At 32.9% G+C, this 23,793-nt stretch overlaps 1 protein-coding gene and 1 non-coding gene across 2 annotated transcripts; one reads left to right on the top strand and one right to left on the bottom strand.

Moving 5' to 3' along the window:
• LOC143076006 (SH2B adapter protein 2-like) lies at positions 1-21,623 on the bottom strand. The gene is made up of 7 exons (XM_076251612.1): positions 20,794-21,623; positions 15,646-15,747; positions 8,844-8,977; positions 3,962-3,999; positions 2,386-2,535; positions 1,334-1,542; positions 1-534 (listed from the first exon to the last, which is right to left on the bottom strand). Exons 1-7 carry the CDS (start codon positions 21,499-21,501, stop codon positions 136-138), a joined length of 1,740 nt encoding a protein of 579 aa, XP_076107727.1. The 5' UTR covers positions 21,502-21,623; the 3' UTR covers positions 1-135.
• On the top strand, positions 959-1,079 carry LOC143077118 (U6atac minor spliceosomal RNA). Its single transcript, XR_012978886.1, has one exon. It is a non-coding gene; the product is annotated as a U6atac minor spliceosomal RNA (small nuclear RNA).
• Positions 21,624-23,793: the final 2,170 nt, after the last annotated feature.

The raw sequence follows: 23,793 nt of genomic DNA, 5'->3' as shown, positions 1-23,793 counted from the left end.
AGAAGCCCCCCTCCCAAAAAAAAAATATAAGTTTACAGTAGTATATATTATGTATATTAAAGAAATAAAAGACTTAACATGATTCTGCCAAAAACATATCTTTTCTAAAAGTGTGGCAGAAAACAATGATGACAATCATACGAATGAGTACTGATTTTCAATTGCACGTCCGTGTTGTCCCTGTTCACGCATCACATTCTCTATTGATTCTGTCCGTGCTCTCACTGATCCATGAACAACAACTATATCACGATTTTCTTGACTGCCTCCCATAGCTCCTAAGGAATTATTACCAAGATTTGGATTAGACCCATGATGGCCACCACCGCCGGATCTAGGCGAACCACGCGGGAGGTTAGGAGTCACAGGTCTCTCTATTGCCACCACATAATCTGTTAAAGTCACATCAGATGTCCCTCCTGATTCTAATGGAATCGGATGAGTTCTAAAATGTTCTAACATATCGAAAATAGACTGGAACCATAAATGCTGTACACGACACTGACCATCATTATTTAAAGTCATTCTTAAATGCTGCAAAAAAGTAAAAACATATATTAACTAATTATGACATAATTGGTATTATAAAAAAATGTAACATTCTTATTTAAGATAAAAATAATTTTATGCTAAATGTATTTAAAATTAATATCAGAAATAAATCAAATTTAGTTATACTGAGACAAAATATAAAAGTTTAAATTTATCATATTGAATTACTTCCCTTGAAATTACATGTAAAACTATTTTTAATTTCAGACTTGTAAATTTCTAAAACTTTCATTCACTATAATAAATTGTTACATTTTACTTAAAATCATTCATAAACAGAGGATTAGAAATTCATAAATATGAGGATTTTGAAAAATTATGCAAAGCCAATAAATTTATTTTACCCTTATTTGTCTTCTGGTAAAAAATGAAGGGTATATATAATACTTTCATACCATAAAAGTGTGTGTTGTAAGAAAGGAGAGAAGGTTAGCACTCCCCTAGATAAGGACGGAAGAGACCCTTGTGGTCTATACAATACATGTAAGGCGCTGTCTCCCTACTTAGGAGGCAACACTTATTTTTTTAACTACCCAATTGTGTATTTCAAATAAATTACCATCCTAGGCCTGTATAATTACAGTAGAAAATAAATGAGAGTTCTTACAATTAAGGTAGTGACTTAACTTTGGATAGGTCCTTGCTTAGCATCTAGAGGTATGGAGCCAGTAAGGATACATGTACATTTCAGTATAATTTGGTGCAAGCCGTTCATAAAGAGAAAAATTTTGGTGACTTTGCATCCTGTTCCCCCAAAAACTTTATCATCAATGTAAAATACCTTAGCTTTTCCTTGAAAATTAAATGTGAGAACACTTTCTCCTTTCCTTGTTTCACTGGGTCTAACTAGAAACACCCCATGTCCTGTTGGGCCTTGCTGAAGGACTAACTGAGCTGCTTCAGATCTTGTCAGATTTTCATGAAACCATGGATACTCCCGTAAAGTTTGTTCTATCTGTATGTCCCCTGATGAATCCCGATTATGTGAATCTGAAAAAGAAAGAAAGGATTCAATTTTTATTTAACTTTGAGTAAACCAGGAAAATGCAAATCTTTAATGTTTTATGCATGTTTATATGCATTTAGTTTATTTGTACTTTGTATTTTGAGGTACGCTCCTTTCACCTGTTAATTATGTTAATTCTTATGTAGTGCTGTTGCACCAGTTTGGGGAGCTTTGAGAGCAGGAAAACTTGTTTAAACTGTCACATTATGAATTTATGAATGTGCCTGGTTCTGAACCTGCTGTTTAGTGGTTATCTTTGGTTGCTATTAGTTGTTTTATCATAAATCTGAACTTTCGTTTTCTCCTATGAACTGTTTCATATTTTGCCGAGCCTGTTCCTCTATAAATTATAATTACTATATGACTTCAGTTTTTCTTATTGTGACCTTTAGGGCTATTCCAGAAAAAAATGTATGGAGTGGGGGAGGGGGGAGGTTGGAAGGCACATTATACTAATAATACATGGGTGATGGGTATCAGAGCAACTTTTCACACTATAATGCACTATAAGTCTCAATTACAATTGTCTGGGTGACGGGTGCTGACAAAAAGTGCATTCCAACCCCAACCCCTATACATTTTTTTCTGGAATAGCCCTTAGTTGCTAACATTGCAATCCTTTGGACTGTGTGTGAGAGTGTCTCTTTAGCAATCACACGACATATCATAAAATAAAAAGATGTGGTATGAAGTCCAAATTTTCAAAAGGGGACATATTTCCAGAAAACAGAATGTTGACCACAGTGTAGAGTTAAGGCATGGATTTAATGTTGAATAGACAGAAACCCCAAATCACAAATATATCCAAAATACATTTAGATGTGTACCTAAATGATCCCCTATATGTCTGAGAGAAGTTGATATATGCTCTGTCCTAGGTAATGATCTTGGACTTGGTCTTGGAGGGACATCAGGAGGGTTACTTGTAAGACTTCGCTGTGATGTGCTGGACTGGATAATTCCAGGACTAGGAGATTCTGTAACATAAAAGGCTTATATCAAGTACAGTGACAGATACCATTGTGACAGAACAAGAAATAATGCTTTAATACTGAGTGTGCTTTCACTGAAAATTATCTAAAAGTATAAGGTTCTTTCTGACAGTATATTATGTAATTGTGTGATTTATTTTAGCATTTGGTATTTTGCTACACTAACTACATACCTACAAAAAAAGGCAAGATTTTTTCTTGTTTGAATTATTTTAAATTTGTCAAAGCTTACTATGTGGTAAAGGTTTTGCTCATTGTTAAAGGCTGTGTAGTGACCTACATGTTACTTCATTCTACATGGTTTGGTCTTTGGCATATAGTTGTCTCTTTGCCTTCATAGTACATCTAGATCTTCTTATTTTATTTTGTATGTATGTGTACTTTTAAAAATTTCTAATATCGTACACTTTCAAAGCCAGATGAAACATCATAATTTGACAAAACAGATGTATCATTAATTATCTTGATAACACATTGATTTCTATATTTGGGCATAAAATCTACAAATTAATATTGTTAATATATTTCATCAGTGGGCACAGTTCACACATTGATAAAATAATTAAATAAATGATGTTACTTTTATCTTCTTTGACAGCATTGAAACCATAATACAATTTTTTCGCAAACATCACGAATATCATTAGAATTTGTCAGTGACTCTACGGTCATTGTCCATCAATGCCATGTTCTCTAAGGTTTTGACAGCAATACATCTCTATTGTCTCGACAGGGAAATGCATGAAATATTTGCCACTGGACATTACACAACTAACAATCAAATTGACAATTTATCTGGTCAAGTACTCTCACATCTGTTCCTAGTGTCTTTTTGTTGTTGGGATGTACAAGTACCTGGCCACTTCCACTTGTATTTTAGTCCATCTGATGAGTTAGGCCTTTTCAACTGATTTTTATACTTCGTTCTTATGTTGTACTGTTATACCACTGTCCCAGGTTAGAGGGAGGGTTGGGATCCCGCTAACATGTTTAACCACGCCACATTATTTATGTATGTGCCTGTCCCTAATCAGGAGCCTGTAATTCAGTGGTTGTCGTTTGTTTATGTGTTGCATATTTGTTTTTCGTTTATTTTTTTTATATAAATAAGGCTGTTAGTTTTCTAGTTAGAATTGTTTTAAATTGTCATTCCTGGCCTTTTAGTCGACTATGCAATATGGACTTTGCACATTGTTGAAGGGCATACAGTGACCTATTGTTAATTTCTGTGTCATTTTGGTCTTTTGTGGAAAGTTGGCATTCATACCACATCTTCTTTTTTATAAGTAGGTAATACACATCAATATATGTTTGATTCCAAAAATACACACATATAAATTGATATATCTATGTAAATCAAATATAAATTTATAAACTCCTGTGGTGAACCTCAATTGATAAAGGGACATACCTGTCCTTCCACTCGGGGCTGTGGCAAGTCTTGGCCTCCTGCAAAGTAATAAATAGACATGAAAGTGCATATATACATGTATACATTTATATACCAATCAACGAAATCACTACAAGGAAATACTACATATCAAAAGGACATCATGACTGAACGAACTTCTTATATGTTACGTTAATTAACCAGTTGTCAATTCAGTGATCATTTCCTATAGAAGGTGTTGTTCTTTTTATTTCAAGGACGTCACTTTTTTAACAGATTCACATATGTGTAGAAAATTTCCTATAGTGGAATGTACATGTTGGTTTATTTTTATTTCAAGGACGTCACTTTTTTAACAGAATCAAATATATGTAGAAATATGTTTACACAGAGGTCATGAAGTTAATATATCTGTGTAAACAGTGTTTTGAGTGTCATTGTTATTATTTAGATCAAAACTTTTCTTTTTATGACATTTTCTATTGCTATTCTTTCAAACAAATTTCTACAAAATCTGTAGAAAAATGTTTTCACAAAGGATATATTACATTCAATTTCATTTTCATTTTTTGTTCTACTTGCCTTTAGAAATATTTCCTTATCTGTAAGTGTATGCTTTTGTTTTCAATTCTTGTTCAAAATCTTGTTTTATAACAATTTTAAATGCAAAATTTATTGAACTGGCATATGTAAATTCAGTAATTTGCATACCATGTATGCTCTCAATACGTTATAATGGGTACCGTTTCTGGCCATGGGGGGACAGTTAAGTTCACAATAAGTTATAATGGGTACCGTTTCTGGCCATGGGGGGACAGTTAAGTTCACAATAAGTTATAATGGGTACCGTTTCTGGCCATGGGGGGACAGTTAAGTTCACAATAAGTTATAATGGGTACTGTTTCTGGCCATGGGGGGACAGTTAAGTTCACAATAAGTTATAATGGGTACCGTTTCTGGCCATGGGGGGACAGTAAAGTTCACAATACGATATAATGGGTTCCATTTCTGGCCATGGGGGGGACAGTTAAGATCACAATAAGTTATAATGGGTACCATTTCTGGCCATGGGGGGGACAGTTAAGATCACAATAAGTTATAATGGGTACCGTTTCTGGCCATGGGGGGACAGTTAAGTTCACAATAAGTTATAATGGGTACTGTTTCTGGCCATGGGGGGACAGTTAAGTTCACAATAAGTTATAATGGGTACCGTTTCTGGCCATGGGGGGACAGTTAAGTTCACAATAAGTTATAATGGGTACCGTTTCTGGCCATGGGGGACAGTTAAGTTCACAATAAGTTATAATGGGTACTGTTTCTGGCCATGGGGAGACAGTTAAGTTCACAATAAGTTATAATGGGTACCGTTTCTGGCCATGGGGGGACAGTAAAGTTCACAATACGATATAATGGGTTCCATTTCTGGCCATGGGGGGGACAGTTAAGATCACAATAAGTTAAAATGGGTACCATTTCTGGCCATGGGGGGGACAGTTAAGATCACAATAAGTTATAATGGGTACCGTTTCTGGCCATGGGGGGACAGTTAAGTTCACAATAAGTTATAATGGGTACTGTTTCTGGCCATGGGGGGACAGTTAAGTTCACAATAAGTTATAATGGGTACCGTTTCTGGCCATGGGGGGACAGTTAAGTTCACAATAAGTTATAATGGGTACTGTTTCTGGCCATGGGGGGACAGTTAAGTTCACAATAAGTTATAATGAGTACTGTTTCTGGCCAAGGGGGGACAGTTAAGTTCACAATAAGTTATAATGGGTACTGTTTCTGGCCAAGGGGGGACAGTTAAGTTCACAATAAGTTATAATGGGTACTGTTTCTGGCCATGAGGAGACAGTTAAGTTCACAATAAGTTATAATGGGTACTGTTTCTGGCCATGGGGGGACAGTAAAGTTCACAATACGATATAATGGGTTCCATTTCTGGCCATGGGGGGGACAGTTAAGATCACAATAAGTTATAATGGGTACCGTTTCTGGCCATGAGGGGACAGTTAAGTTCACAATAAATCTCTTTTCTATTTTTTTTAATTTCCTACATTTTAATTATACAGGTACATTAGGTAGAAAGTCAACATTATCAGTTTTGCTTTCAGTTTTAAAATTAAATGGAACAAATTATAATTCTTTCAACTTCCCTATTAGGATCTTGACTTCTTTATTAACAAGTATCCCTAAATTATGTTTTATTATTGTTACTTATATATATATATTATATTACATTGTAACTAGTAGAAGCACACAATTTTCAGTCAGAGCTCAAACCTAAATAATTCAAATTTTGCTTTCAACTTACACTGAGGTTTGATATGGGATAAGTTATGACATGTATTATGACTAACTAGAATATGGTGTTTTTTGTTTCAAACATTCATAAAAATCAGAATATTTTGCTAGAAGCATTAAGTTCAGTTTAATTTGGTAAAAATGTTTTAGAACAAAAAAATGACTGATATTCGAATGTATCCTTGGCTTGCAAGTCAACAATTCAAACTCAATTGAACCCTCGTTAACAACTTATTTTGACCATAATAGACTAAGAGGCGTTTTGCATGTACTCAGCAGGTTCAATTCTAAAAAAAATTAAGTGTTCTAGTGTTTTCCTTCTGTTTTATGAAACATAACTTAAGTATTAAAGAAGTCTGTCACTTTCTGACTGTAATAGACATTTCTGAAAATGTAAACATATTCTTATTATTTAACACATAATAAAACTGCTATAATAGGTCAGAAACAATAACGGACTGATTTCTGAGATCTGACTGTTATTTATTTCTTCCTATTATGCACATATTTATAAAAAATCTTTTTCCTGTATGGCACCTCCTATTTTATTGGTAGTCCAGATTAATGTTTTGTTTACCTGATTTTACCTATGAAGTGACAATAAATGTCAGCTGTACAATTATTTTTGTTTACAGTCATCAAAATTTTACACCTACATTCATATATATGTACAAATTCTCTACATATCCCATCTTTGTGAAGGAGATTCAAATTCATCTTAAATCCATAAAATAATTTGAATGAAATCATGTTAACTGATATTTTTTACTGTTTGACAGATTTTTAAGTCACTGTGTGAGGGCAAATAGTCATATTTTTTTGGTTATTTTTTCTTAATTGAATAAAAAAAAAAAAAGACTTACATGAGTAACTTTTAGTATCATTTTTTGTATTTTCTTTAACTAATTTTTATTTAAGGAATGACTGTAATATTTTTTCCTGGTTTTCACCTGTTTAAAATGGAATTTAGAATTCAATTATAAGAAATTTAATAACTGTAATATTTTTATTTTTTTATTAATTATATTATTAATAAAATAAAACTAGAGGCTCTAAAGAGCCTGTGTCGCTCACCTTGGTACATTTGTATATGTGAATATTCAACAAAGGACACAGATGGATTCGTGACAAAATTGTGTTTTGGTGATGGTGATATGTTTGTAGATCTAACTTTACTGAACATTCTTGCTGCGTACATATATCCCCATCTATAATGATTGGCCCAGTAGTTTCAGTTGAAAGTGTTAGTAAAAATTTACAAATTTTATGAAAATTGTTAAAAATTGACTATCGATTCGTCTGAAATTTTCAGGGCAGATAGATCTTGACCTGATTAACAATTTAACCCATGCCAGTTTTGCTCTTAATGCTTTTGTTTTTGAGTTATAAGCCAAAAACTGCATTTTATCCCATGTTCTATTTTTAGCCATGGCAGCCATCTTGGTAGGTTGACCAGGTCAACGGACACAATTTTTAAACTAGATACCCCAATGATGATTGTGGCCAAGTTTGGTTTAATATGGCGCAGTAGTTTCAGAGGAGAAGATTTTTGTAAAAGATAACTAAGATTTACGAAAAATGGTTAAAAATTGACTATAAAGGGCAATACATGTAACTCCTAAAGTGGTCAACTGATCATTTTGGTTGTGTTGACTTATTTGTAGATCTTACTTTGCTGAACATTATTGCTTTTTACAGTTTATCTCTATCTGAAATAATATTCAAGATAATAACCAAAAACAACAAAATTTCCTTAAAATTACCAATTCAGGGGCAGCAACCTAACAACGGAATGTCAGATTCATCTGAAAATTCCAGGGCAGATAGATCTTCACCTGATTAACAATATTACCCCCATGTCAGATTTGCCCTAAATGCTTTGGTTTTTGAGTTATAAGCCAAAAACTGCATTTTACCCCTATGTTCTATTTATAGCCATGGCGGCCATCTTGGTTAGTTGGCGGGGTCACCGGACACAATTTTTAAACTAGATACCCCAATGATGATTGTGGACAAGTTTGGTTAAATTTGGCCTAGTAGTTTCAGAGGAGAAGATTTTTGTAAAAGTTAACGCCGGACGCAGGACGACGACGGACGACGACAGACGACGGACGCCAAGTGATGAGAAAAGCTCACTTGGCCCTTTGGGCCAGGTGAGCTAAAAAGTTGACAAAGTGTCTTGTTAATTGACTGGCCCCATAGACTGTCATCAAATAAATCCTTTGCACTCCTCATTAAAAGAGCTTATATAATAAGCAATCGCATAAACCAGGGGTTCATCCAGCCATTTCTAATAGGGTCAACCCAGGGTAAAACGGTAGGATGCCAATGCAATTGGGTCAATTAGAGGTGTTTCACCAACAAAAAAATGTCTTGTACTTGACTTTATCAAAACCTATATTTTAGAAAATCTAAGAAAAAACACTTTTTGTTCATATGTCAAATATATGTAATCTGCAATTGGTTCAGTAAACAAAATTTCATTGGACCAGACCCATTATCCTTTAAGTCTCTACAAATAAAAAGAGTACCCTGAGACTTTTTTTCCCTATAATTTTCATTGACGATACTCTTTGTTACAGTTATCTCTTACATTGAAGGAGTAGGTTCTAAATCATCCTCAGGAACGTCCAGTGAGGTATTGATGCGTGTACTTAAAACTTCTAACCATGAATGTACTTCACTCATAGTCTGAGCCTCTATCACAAACTCACTTGTACCTTGACCCTGAAAAAGACATTTTCAAACTACAGTTACATTGTATGTCGTTTCATTTATTTATGTAAAGTATCATTTCAAAAGAACACCATGTGTTTTGTACATATATATACATATTATTGTTATATATTTCATCAAATGGGATCAAACTATCATGATTATCTCTATAAACTGTAAAATTGTGTCAAATTTCAAAATTGTCACCATAATAAAATAATAACAGATAAACTTGACAATGTCATCAATAAAATTCATATTTTAGCATGAAGTTGTTGGATGCCCTTTGCATGAATTGTTATAATTCTTGAGCTCTATGTTTTAGTACAATAATTTTAGGTCACTCACTGAAGTGACACCATTCTCAGCAACAACAAAAACAAACCATGACAATGATTATTTTTCTTGATGCAAGGTTGAAAATACAATATGTACAACTAAGTGCCTATCATAAGTTCCCTCTCTTACATAACAATGTAGCAACTTGTATACATATAAAAATATACTTCATAACTGTCATTAGACAGAAAGCTTTAAAACTTCAATTTGTTGTATAAATAATTACACCAAGTTTAAATATACCATTGAAAGTTGGAGTGTTGTTTATTCTGTTAAAAAATCAACATAACTTCATTCTAAACTTTTCATCAGTTATTGATTAACCTATTTATTGACCCTTGTTGTTATGTCCAGCTTAAGCATGGTTGGCAATAGTTAAAATATTAATATTAACCACATTGGAATATGTGGCTAAAACTACAACCATGACAACCACTTATAATTACTCATCATAATTGATAATTTAAATTTAATGTGATAAGCATATTGCACTTTTGTACTTTTAAGAGGCAATTCAAAATGAAGTATCTCTTTAACTATACTTCCTCTTTTTAGTAAAGTTAATATGCCAAGGGTGACTTGGGAATAGAAATATGGTCACTTGGTCTTCTCCCGACCGGCAGTAAAACGCTTGCCGAAGTGGGGCGTCCGTTTGGCTGTGCGGGATGTATCAAGTTCGCAGTCACGTCTGGTCAGAAGGGGGACGTTAAATCCGATGCTTCGTGGAAAGAGAGTGCCACGCTCTTTGCACGTTAAGAACCCTTGCAACAACTCTTTGAGGGGCCGTAGGTGGCCTGTTGCAAGGCAAAATTTCTGTCCCTATCCAATATATCCTCATTTTCCAGTGGCTTTCCAAATTTCCCCGACCATCATCCCAGATGGCCTCTATTATATCAACCTACCTATTGTATTTATCGTGAACTTGTTCTCGTCCTGAATATGCATGAAATATTTGCCACTGGACATTAAGCAACCAACAATCAATCAATCAACTAGTAAAGTTGAATATGTGTAATTGTTTACAGACCTGGGACTAAATGGCTCTCTGAGTCCCCCTCATCTAATGTAATTGTTTACAGACCTGGGACTAAATGGCTCTCTGAGTCCCCCTCATCTAATGTAATTGTTTACAGACCTGGGACTAAATGGCTCTCTGAGTCCCCCTCATCTAATGTAATTGTTTACAGACCTGGGAATAAATGGCTCCCTGAGCCCCCCTCATCTAATGTAATTGTTTACAGACCTGGGACTAAATGGCTCTCTGAGCCCCCTCATCTAATGTAATTGTTTACAGACCTGGGACTAAGTGGATCTCGGAGCCCCCCTCATCTAATGTAATTATTTACAGACCCGGGACTAAATGGCTCTCTGAGCCCCCTCATCTAATGTAATTGTTTACAGACCTGGGACTAAGTGGATCTCGGAGCCCCCCTCATCTAATGTAATTATTTACAGACCCGGGACTAAATGGCTCTCTGAGCCCCCCTCATCTAATGTAATTGTTTACAGACCTGGGACTAAATGGCTCTCTGAGCCCCCCTCATCTAATGCAAGTATTTCAAGAAAATGCAGGAGGCAAATCAGATGCCATTCTTTTCAATGGCTCTTCTCTTCTCTTGATTTGTAGAAAACACAAAAAAGTAACAACCATTAATTGACTGTTTTTCATTTCTAATCAATATGCTTTTTATAAAATAGGGCTGATTTTTAAAATTTTTTACTGTTATGATATAATGTGGACTCTTATATTATTACATTATTTGCGCAAAAAAAGTAGCTCTGTATAAATTATCTTGTAGATGACATTCTTTTTTTTATATCTGGAAGTGAAAATTAAAACTACGTTATTTTTTTTTTTTAAATCTGTCATATTCTGCCCTTGTACTGAATTAACCAGGATGCATGTACGTGTAGTCTTGTCATCTTATGATACATGTACATGTAGTAACTTTTTGTAGGTGTAGGAAGAAAAACCTTAATGATAAATAAACCACAAGGATGTCAAATAATTAATTTTATTATATATCATTGTATATTGAAAATACTCATTTGCTTTATTTGTAATAATGAATGATAAGAAGAGGTACAAATTAGGTTTTCAGAAGAAGAAAAACATCACAAAAATCACAAATCCTTTGTAGAATATATACATGTATTCAAATAAAAAAGTTAAATTATCAAGTTTAGCTGACTGGAATGTTCACATTAAAAAAAATATATATATTCATTATGATGATAATTAAACTTTGTTACTAGAACAGTTAAATAGACGCTATCAAAATTCAAACTTGATTTGTGTTTTGTGGTCATAAGCATTTTGAATAAGTTTCGTAACATTTAATTGTAACCAAAGTTAGAAAACGGAAACCAACTTTGGAAGGTCTGCACGAACAAGGGTAAAACTTAATGCCCCCTCCGCTAAATGGCAGGGACATAAAAGTGAAAATCTCTATTAATCCTGAATATTGTTCATAATGTTTATTCAAAACTATTTCTTTAATTCATCAAGATACATTGACATCCCCCACCTTGTCTTAAATACACCTTATATATTGTTTAATAAAAACTTTGGTTGAGGCAGTTTTTACTGTAACATATAAACAAAATTGTGAGAATCTTGGCATATACATAATTGTCCTATCAGTATATTTATATTTGTCACATTTCTGCACTCTACAAGTATTCCATTAACATATATTACAAGCATTCCAGTTTATTACAGGGGCGGATCCAGGATTTCCAGTTAGGGGGGGCGCAATGTTTTTTTATTTTCGCCAAGCGGAGCGAGGCGAAAAATTTTTGGAGGTTTTTTTTAGGTAAAACTATTGAAATATTCTTCTAAAGGGGTGAAATGTAGATATCACGAACTATTGTGTGGTAAAATTAGCGAGAAATTAAAGTTTCAAGCTGAAACCGCCTTAATTCACACCTGACAACAATCTACAGATAGACGGGCGGACAGACGGACGCAAAGTGAGACGAGACAGATCACAATTGCTCACCTGACCAATATAATTTTCAAACGAAAATTTCTACTTTTACCAGCGATTTTTAATTGTCCTTTCATACTATCTGTTTTTTTACTTTTATGATTTTCGGAGGTCGTGCCAGACTTCACCGTGTTGGCCACAAACAACTAAAACCAGAATGAGATGCATTTACGCAGTTATATTTATTTTCTTGGGATCCCAAGCATACAGTAATACGGTACAGAATTCGTCTAAATATTTAGGTTGCAAGTGAGAAATAAATATAGACACAGAGAAACAAATTAATAAACTAACCTTTCGCTTGAAACAGTATTTCTATCTTTCATTACGCCGGGATATTATAAAAGAATCTCACTGTTTTCTTGAACGTGTCATGATGAAATTGTGAAAGTGAGTAAGGGATGTTTTGGAACTTCGATTATCAAACAAATTGATTATAAAAACCGCAAATACAATGTAACATTTGTTTTTACTTTAACTGCTAAAAACCTATTATATTTGTCATCAAACGCAGCTCCGCGTTTGACACCTTCCTTTGAAGTTATTTATAGAACTTTAATAAAGCGTAGGTCAGTTGATAAGTAATAACGTTGATTCTGTTAAACTGGCTGTTTTATATACTTTGAATGTTAAAAAGATTGAATGGTCTCTTCTGATACTTAAATATGTTGAAGTCAACCCATGCTTTGCAAATTTTAGGGGGGGCGCACGCCCGCCACGCCCCCGCCTAAATCCGCCCCTGGATTATCTCATCTTAAAACTGGATCACAATTATACAAACTATATATACAAATGTATATTGTACACAACTGTGTACATTTGTATGTTATTGGTAATTTAATTATGTGTATGGACAATTTATATACAAAGTTCATTATTATCATTATAGAATACATATATTTAAAAAAAAAGAAGAAAAAAAAAGAAATTAACATTCAGTTTGTACGGGTTGTTTTCATCTTGAAAATCTATCTGGTTTAAAAATTAGTCTTTACCATTTCAAACTTTACAAATCACATTTGAAATGACTTCTCAAAAATATTTGTTTAATTCTAAATCTATAAGAACTATGTACTGAAATTGTCAGTTTTTGTGCATTATCAAGTACTGATTGAGTCATATCTTTCAAAAGAATCCTATTTGTTGTATTGACAATTTAGTATTTTAAAACACACAATGATTTAAATTCCTTGTAGTCACTCAAGTCTGAAATACTGTCCTACAACAACTTTTTACAAGGTCAGATTATGTGGTACCTGAACATTGTATTTACACAGGAACATATCTTCAACTAATTTGTGTTGGTTTTTTTGTTGTTGTTGTAAATATGCATATTATTCTAATCAATCAAAATAAAGTTTGTACTTGTTGTACAAATGATTATATGTTCTTTCACTATGATTACAGTTTTTTGCTATTAAGACTGATTAAAAAAAATTTTGGTAGTGATTTTCAATAGGGAGTTCAGTAATTCCCTATATTATCAACAAAATTGTTCCCAAAAAGGGGGGTCTGGTTCCTGTTAATCCCTCTAAATCTGCCTCTGTTTGGTCTTACAAATAATTTCATATCTGAACTTAACCATATATATATATATGTACATAATATACAGCCCCGAAAACTTGCACCTTCTGCTAATTCGATCATTAGTCAAAATACGGTTCCTTTGTTCATTTGGGTCAATGTCAGCAAAATATAAGTTTTATAATATGTTGTTGTTTTTTGGTGTTTATTATGACATGTCTATTGTCTAGATTGAATAAATTATCATGATTAATTATTCTTCTACAAATGTTTTAATATCATTGTTTATTTGTTTATGCCCTCCTGGCTCCTGGGGTCTTAATTTGGTTAAATAAAATATTCTACCGGTACTCTATTCTGCACAAAAGACAATATTCAATAGAAATTACACATTATTTCAAAAGTATGTGTATGTCATTTACTCAATCTTCACGATGAACTGTTAAATCTACAGGCTGGGAGCTCAATTTTTGCAAATGTTCAGTTAGATGCTGTTTGCCTGTAAATATGATTTTTACAGGCCCGAGAGCAATTTCACAAGCCTGGGCTGTCTGGGAGCTGCCATTTAGCTTGAAGACTGATTTACTTATTCAATATTCTTTTCAATTTCCCAAATGCTGAATAAAGAAAACCTCATGCAATTATAACAATTCAAGATCTGCTTACATTGTAGCTCCCTTTCAGTCATTTTTCCCCGAAATACAACAACCGATATGTTCTTTTTCTTCCAATAATTTGCATACCACCTCTGGTGTATTATTGCAAATGACTATTTATAATAACAATGTATTGGAACTTCAATTGTGATATATATTTATTTGTTGGTTAACATGGTTAAGTTCAAAACTTATAATTTTAGTATTTTCTTTAAGGTTAATAAAACTGTGTCATTTGTGGAGGTGTAAATTGTACTTAATTTTCATTTATTAACATTGTAATTTAATCAATTTGACTTTGTAATTGTTGACTTCTTATTGGAATTTAAACTCTATTTATAATCTTATTTAGATTATTAACTATTGGTTATGTTTATAAACCATCCTTTGTTGACACTAGTATTCTTATACTTGTTATTGTTGACTTTACTAAATGTGCTAAATTTAAATCAAATCGACTTGACTTGATTAACATAACTGACTACTTACTACATGTATTTATAACAAGGTGTTAGTATCATTGTATACATATCTGGGATCGTTACCCCTGTGAAAAAGAATCCCAGATAATGGATGTACATTTTACAAAGGTATCCTAGATTATCACAGGATTGTCCCAGCCTTTATTTATATTAATGTCTTAGTCCCAGTATAACATGTATAACATATATATATACTGTTAATTCAGAAATTATATACAAGTCTAGTTAACATGCATAATATTTACTGTTAATTTAGAAATTATATACATGTATCAGTCCAAGTATATAAATACATTTCTAATTGATCTATTGACCTCTTATGTGTTCTAACTGAGGTCTTAATCTCATATAACTGGTACAAATCCATTCAGAATTAGTCCCAATTTAATTTTAAATTCATGAATTATCATGATTATTGTGTGCATTTATGGTGGTGATTTTTGACAAATGAACAAAAATGTCAGATTAATTTTTGCAATTTGAGCAAATACACATGAAATACTACAAATATTTATGTATCAGATATATCAGAATGCAAGTTGTTACTTTCATAATACTTTTCTTGAGTAAGTAAAAAATAATTTCTGAGTTAACAGTATCTTTGTTATGCATGGGACTATCATACTTATAATAGTACCAGGTTATGCACACAACATTAACTTTGTACACATATCTAACTATACACAAACCTTTAATACAAATGTATATTCATGGTCAGGCATCTCTAGGGATGTTGTCACCCTGGCTTGTGTGATCAGGAAACAAAACAAACCGGCTTTGGGTTTTACGGACTGCAAGATAAAAACAAAAAGACTGATTAAGATGAAGTCCTTATATCAATCATGTTAATAATAACTTATTTTTTTCTTCTAATTATTGTAAATGACGGCTATAAGTAACTATGTGTTAGTAATTATCCATAAAAGTCTCATTTTAATGTTATATGTATACGTATTATTGTACACATATACATGATATATATTATATATACAGTGTACAGTCATGACAGTGAATAGCAATCTGAAACACAGATCCAATGGTATTAAATGATAGCCTGAATAGGGTGTAGCTTTTAGATAATTTCAAAAACAGTACCTAGTGAGCAAATGGTGAGACAACATTTGGGTTGCTCTGATTTAACAAGTAAAAGTGTTTTTTTTCTTCAAATTTTTACATGTAAATATTGCTCATCTAATCATGTCTTTTAAATACAAATTTAATGTTTTTGACATCTGGTTATAACACTGTCTAAGGTTATTACTTATTACACTGTCGGTTATTACTTATACACTATCTGAGTCCCCCTTTTCAGGACAAGTACTAGTAACTAGACAAACTTTGCTTACTAATATACAAATGTTCATGTGACAACTTTACTTCACGTTAAATGCTAAATGCTATCATATTCAAGACAGGTTGATCAGGAATTTACATTTACAAAATCAGACATTCATGGGATAAGCTTTGTTATAAATTAAAAACGTGGGATATCTTAACAAACACTTTGAAAGATGATTTAATCGATACATTGTTCAGAGCAAAAGTACATTTTAATTGAAATGCATTTATATATATATATATGAAGCTATCAATAGCAATGATCAATTCCTAGGTGTTTGAATTAAATCTCTCTTTATTCATGTTCAATAAAAATTGTTTACAGTACAATGTAGATAGAATGACCTTGACTGTAAACAAACATATTTTCAGGGACATTAATCAACTTAAAGATAGCATTTGGTGTATTCCCTCAGGCATATACTTTCATTCATAGTTCTGTATGTGGAATCTGAGGCACAATAAGGGGTAATTTGATAATGATTGTTGTACAGTGCTATAAAGTCATAGTGAGGGTGACCAAGTTCTGTCATTGAACTGTACTTAATACTTATTTTTAAGATTGGAATTAACTGTTGTAATATATAAATGTGCACTATAAATATTATAGTAAAAAATCCTTATCACAGCTGTTATTCTATGATATTTATCAATTGAATGTCAATGTTCTATAGGGCAGCTATATATTTATTCATTTTATTGCAACACTTAGTTAAAGTTTACATAATTATTACAAGTCATCAATCGTGCTAAAGTTGATGATGTATAAGAGAGCCTTGTGTGTTTATGAGTCTAAATTGAAAACTACGTTCAAACCTATGATTGCGTTGGATAAAAACCGCAATTTTTATACGTGTGCATGTAAAACAAATTTTGTTGTAGAAAGGTATAAATACAGCACAACAACATTTTCTAAAAGACCAAAAAAGTGAAGAAGTATGTTTAAACAAAACGCATTTGACTAACAGGTCGAACAACTGATGTTCTTTAACCCGGCTGACTGCCATTGGCGATTGCCAAATAAAATTGATCACAAGATGTAACAAAATGGATCTTAATATAAATTTAATACTAAACAGAAAACAATTAACTTGTGGCCACAATGTTATGTCACAAACATAAGGTGTTAACATTTTTTTGTACACCAGATCCGGATTTTAACAATAAATGTCTCTTCAGTGATGTTAGGGATCGAAACGGTATTTGGAAGATATATATATATATATATAGCATTTAAATTGTTGAGTTAGATTGCTGACAAATAATAAAAATACATTGTGTATGAAAATAATAATATAACATCTACACACGCTTAAAAAACACGTGTCTCATGTCTATCTCTAGATTCACCTTCCGTGACAAGGTAACGCTACGACTATTGAAGTTATATTTTTATATAGCGGATGTGGTCGAGTGGTCTAGAGCGCTGGACATGAGGCTAGAGGCTAAGCGATTGGTGCTGTAGTGTATCAAAGGTGTGAGTTCGAATCCCGCTGAGGGACGGACAAAAATTTGTCAGTATAAAATCTAACTCTAACACTGTTTGGTGTAATTTTCAGACTTATATATATATATATATATATATATATATATATATATATATATATATATACATGTATATGTATATCTGTATAATCAGATCTACTCTAATATCGTTAAGTTGATTTTCTAGGCACTTTATACACATGATACATGTACATAAATATATAATTGCACGTAGGTTATCTTAGTCTTAACAAATAAATTTGTTGTCCTTTTTTTCCCTAACAAGTCACTTAGTGTACTTCTTCAGATTGCTTTTTATGTTTTTCATTTGTTAAAAAAATGACTTGTATCATGAATATGTATATCATGTACAATTGTATATTGAGTGTTAAACAAAAACCTTCATAAATACATTTTGTAATTAATCAAACTAAGTTAAATGAGGTCAAATTCTTTTAACTATATAGTCAGTGTCTTTAATTGTCCACATGACATTTATAACTTTTATAACTGAATTGAGTTTCTTCAATACACCATATACATTTTGTACATGTATACATGACATGTATACATACCATACTTCATAAGGTAAACGGACAGAAAGTCACAGGACAAAAAGTCACAGGACATAAAGTCACAAATTTGGTCATTGTTGGTAGGACAAAAAGTCACAAATAATTTGTTGACAATTGTTTGAATATATAAGAGAAATATCTTCAAATATATTTACTTTTTAATACATAAATTCATATCAAAGTTTATGGGAAAAAAAATCAAGATTTATCTCATTTTAATCATGCAAAAGATATTTTTTGGCACTATGAAGCCATTTAAGTGCAAAGCCACTTTGACATTTTGTTTTTTTAACAATTATTTGATCATCTTTGATATTTTTTTGATAAATTTTGTTTGCAAAGTTGGTTTATATACAAAAGTTCAAGAAAAATACAAAATATTTTTGTAGAAATAAGCGGTTTTTATTTAAAGTAAATAATCAGAAAAAATGAATTGTGACTTTTTGTCCTGTGACTTTTTGTCTGTGACTTTTTGTCCTGTGACTTTCTGTCCTACATTCACTTCATAAATATTTTAACCTAGTGCATTTTATATCTTGCATGCAACAAGTACATTGTACAAAAATGTTGTACTGAGAGACAATGCTTCAAGGCTAAAAGATTTCCCAAATCAAAGAAAATTATATCTGATTAGAATGAAACAAAAGACTATCAATTTCCTGTTGTAAATCATTTTCCCTTTGAAGAGAGCTGTGTAATTATTTCAATCACCATGATGATTGTGAAAGCACATTATACAGGTAGCTACATCAAAAGGATTAAAGAAGCAGGTACAAATGTAGATCTCACATGTATAAAGTGATGACTAATCTTTAGCACCACCTGAGAACATTGTCTTGTGTATACATGAGGGTCTGGAATAATCAGGGTTTTCACTAATGATTTTAGATGACGAGTCCAGGGACTCATCATTTTTGGCCATGGTGAGTCCAACAGTACGAAGATGATATTTTATTGCAATCTAATTTAATATTTTAGTCTCCATGGTCTAAAAGAGCAATGAAATTACATTAAAATGAGTTTTCTTTTAAATTTTTGCCATAAAATGATGATATACATGTACATGTATCTATTCAGTGTATAGTTATACAATATATTTTAATACTGATGCATCTTTAAATTTGGACTCACCAGTTTTAAAAATGGTGAGTCCAGGCAGATTATCATTATAGTCAAGGACTCATTGACTCTTCTTAGTGAGAACTCTAGATGTGGGTTCTTCTTTTCTGCATTCTTTATTCTTTTAGGCCATTTTCTCTTATACATGTACATAATTTATTGTTGGCTTATTTTTCTGGGGTTTTTTTTCTTTCCATTTTCTGTACAATGGACCTCTTATCCTTTATAAGCCCATCTATGCCCTCAATCAGGTACATTCTGATGGAGTTACATTGTACATGTAACTTCAGCTACAACAGGGTTTTAAGCGACCTTGACTACCCATGAGGGTCACACACAGTCTTCTCGGGCTTACACTTTAAGGGGCACCTAAATCCTTAATTTTAACCTTATCATTATTATGAATTCCCATGTTGTTAATACTAATATAATTTTGTGAGACAAATATATAACATACATGTACATGTAGATATTGTCAGATTGTAAAACAACAAAAAAAAAACAATAACTTGTTAAAAATATGAATTAACATGATATCGATGAACTCTGAAACTTATAAATAAATAAAATTAGGAGCAGGAGAAAAAGCCAAACAAGTGACAAAGACTGACAGAAGCATAATCAGAAATGACACCGGCAGCCAAGAGTGGACAAATTTTCTATGCCAAATTGTGAACATTGTAGAGCTCTGATTGTTACTGTACAATTTTGTATGTGAGTTTAGTTGCCACATGTGATACATGTACAATATAAACTCAAACATGTCAAACAGGCCTAAATATACAATGTAATGTGTTATGTAAATTAAAATGAAATCCTTGCAGAAACTTTCATTATCATACATAGTCATCATGTACATGCTTGCATAAAAATCATGTAGATAAGGCAATTGCTTCAATTTTGTGTGCACTAGTAATGCTAGTACTGTAGAATAATTAAACAAAAAATTCATGTTCTGAACAGTTCATTGTACAATCAGTCATGTTTGTGTTTGATATAATTATTGATAAAAATTAATAATAATATTACAATGTACATTTGTGACTTAACATGTACAGATGAACAGTGTATACATACAAATGTATATGCATGTTTGTTGGAAAATAACGTAAACATGTACACATTTGTTTCTCAAAATACTTGAAAAGTTGTTGATGTTCTTCTGTAAGTTAAGCATGTTCATTTAACTTTAGTTTCAGATGCATGTGAGACTACATGTATGTATACAAAAATTTATAACAAGCTAATTAGCATACAGTACTTTCATGTGTGAAGTTTCTTGTCACATCAGGCTGTCTCAAGTTACCCTAAAATTATTACCTTTGGTGGTGAATAAAATTCTAATGAGCTGCCTCCATCTTTTGTCAGTAATACTAATCTTGTTTTCTCCCATCGTGACTTCCCTTTGGCGTCCTCTCCGGTCAGAACATGAACTATTCCTTCCTTGACACAGTTTTCATTAACTTCCAATAGTTTTGATTGTTTATGTACTTTCTCGTGTTTTAGTGGATTAATATGTTTATGTTTTTTAGAATCTTGAGTCGGCTGGTCATTATTCACGTCTTCAACCTGATGTTTACCTTTCTTACGTATTCCCCTGAGTGAAAATTTTCGGAGTAAGCCCCCTTTCCTGTGATGTGGACTTTTAACAGATTTTGATGTCTCCCCATTTCTTGACAAATTAACCTGGGGGACAATTTGTGGATCATCGTCATAGTCATCATGTAAACTAATCTGTGGTGCCAGTCTGTGTGGAACTGAACTGAGACTAAGTTTTGGAACTGTTTGGTTTGACTCCTGATAATATGAACTTCTTTTCAATTTTTCATCAAAATACTTCAGGAAATAGTCCACAAACTTCCTGGCATATTGTAAGGGATCATTTACCTGATAATTGTCATTCACACGTCGAAAATCCAGGAAGTCTTTTACAAAATTTTCCGATGCAGTTTCGGCCCTGCTGTCACAGAAATCTTCCCACGATGTGCTTTCTGATGCACTTGAAAGTTCGCCGTTCATCGATGCCATTTACAAATAATCCTCATTGTTTATTTTCTTATTAATTTTGAACTTCCCTTTACCTTTTATGTTGGTTTTACTTTCCATACCTTAGGGTTTCGTACAGAGTTGCACTTCAGTCATTGTAACCGGAAGACAAACATATATATTATGCGTAGACGTCATGCGCACAATTAAAGGGGACCCGAAGGGAAATTTGTCATGAACTTTATAAATATAATTTGTAACAGAATTAGCTGGTTTTGAAACCTGTAAAAAAGTAATCATCGACGTTCATATTCACTACTTCATGCTACTGCATTTGTCATGGATCACACTGTTAAACAAGCAGATAAAAAGAAAAGCAATACGTGGACACTATAAACGTATTTTATCGGCGTTTTAACATGTTTAAGAGTATTTAGACACTATGTACATATAGCTGCGAAATAGAGAAAATGCATGTTCTAGAAAGTTAACTGAATCAGTAGAATATATTGGAATACCCTCCAATAAGCATTGTAATATAAATTTCAGACAGTATTAAACTAGAAGATTTTCTACAAAAACAAAATTATATTTGAACTGTCCAAAATAAAAGATGGAAACTTCTTAAATATCCAAGAAAAACCTAACTAGTTTAAGCATGAGTGCAATATCACTAGCAATAGAAACTGGGAGGTATGCAATACCTTATACCCTCTAATCGGAGAAATTTTGTAAATTTGGCACAGGACAAATTGAAAATAAGATATGCATATAATTAATTTCCGTATGATTGTTGCATTGACCTTAATGTCATTTATATTTCATTGAATAAATAATTGCCTGTATTTTAAGAGAGGGGGTAGGAAGGGTCCTGATCCCGAAATCCCAGGCTTAAAACACCAGATCCCGAAACCCCGGGCTTCAAAACACGAAATCCCGAGGTCCCGAAATTCGAAAAAAAGAATTCCCGGATCCCGAAAGGGTCAATCCCGAAATCCAGTGCTTAAAAACACCCGATCCCGGAGTCCCGATGAAGGTCCTTCCCCCCTCTTAGGAGTAAGCCTCTATTATGCTATTTTCAATAAAATATTGAACTGAATTGATAGTTGTTCAAATGTAACAATAATTTTAAAAAATAATACTACATTGGACATGCATTGATGGAATGCTAAGTTGAACTAGGTACCGAGGAATTATTAAAGAACGTAACACTAATCGTTGTGTCGTTGGTTACGTTGGTGTAATAGACCAATTTCGAGTTCATCCGTCACCGGAAAAAACTCGTCAATTATACGCGCCTTTGTGACGTCATTTACCAGATAGAGGGGCTCGCCTGTATCCCTCCACTATAGACGTTCATCAAGCGTCTTAGTGATTGTCATTGTGCAGGATAAACTGGAAATAAAGTTTGTTCGGTAGGTGCTCAATTACAATACCCTAATGACAGCGGTGCAGATTGTCAATTATCAGAATTTAATTTGCCGACTAATTCGTGCAATATAGCTTTTATAGTTTTTCAACCACTCGCTCAACATGGAAACGGAAGTAACGACGCACCTAAACGCACGAGTGACGTTCACTAAAACCAAAGTTTTTGACGGCAATGCATCAAACTCGAAAGTTGTCTTTATTGAATTACAAAAATATGAGAAGAATGTATTGAAGCATTTTGGTCCTCAATGCTCTTCAACTTCGTATTTTATTTGGCCTTTTTAACATTTTTGGATTCGAGCGTCACTGGTGAGTCTTTGTAGACGAAACGCGCGTCTGGCGTAAATACAAAATTTAATCCTAGTATCTATGATAAGTTTATTAACAGGGGCTTGTTTAGTGGGTCAGACGAGGTTTTACTGTCAATGGCGATCGCTATCCTATTTAAAAAAAAAAGGTTGTCAATGGCGATCGCTATCCTATATAAAAAACGGTTTTTTATATAGGATAGCGATCGCCATTGACAGTAAAACCTCGTCTTACCCAATAAACAAGCCAATGGCGATCGCTATCCTATATAAAAAACGGTTTTTTATATAGGATAGCGATCGCCATTGACAGTAAAACCTCGTCTGACCCACTAAACAAGCCCCTGTGGTTTATTTGATGGAAGCTGAATAAAAAAGACAAGAGTGTAGCAATGGTGGCCAATAAAAATGAAATTGCGAGCACAAAACATCTGGACTCTGAAAATGAAAATAGGTTCATCTTCAGCTATAAACACTGCTGATACCAGTCGGCATATATTAAATGCATTTCTTAGCAAACTGTTCGAAAAAACCGTTCTCATGGTCGTAGAAAAAATCGCAATCAAAGAAAATTTCGGACCAATCATACCAATAT

The sequence above is a fragment of the Mytilus galloprovincialis genome, chromosome 5 (genome assembly GCF_965363235.1).
Source record: "Mytilus galloprovincialis chromosome 5, xbMytGall1.hap1.1, whole genome shotgun sequence".
Taxonomy (NCBI): Eukaryota; Metazoa; Mollusca; class Bivalvia; order Mytilida; family Mytilidae; genus Mytilus; species Mytilus galloprovincialis.
Note: the sequence above shows the minus strand (reverse complement) of the source record. Positions and strands in the feature narration are given on the sequence as shown.

Excerpts from the sequence above, each read along its gene's own strand:
- LOC143076006 (XM_076251612.1), bottom strand. The coding sequence starts at position 21,501 with ATGGCATCGATGAACGGCGAACTTTCAAGTGCATCAGAAAGCACATCG. Across the intron at positions 8,978-15,645 it reads AATATACATTTGTATTAAAG|GGTCAAGGTACAAGTGAGTT; the intron begins GTTTGTGTATAG and ends TGTCTTTTTCAG. Across the intron at positions 4,000-8,843 it reads TTAGAACCTACTCCTTCAAT|GAGGCCAAGACTTGCCACAG; the intron begins GTAAGAGATAAC and ends ATTACTTTGCAG.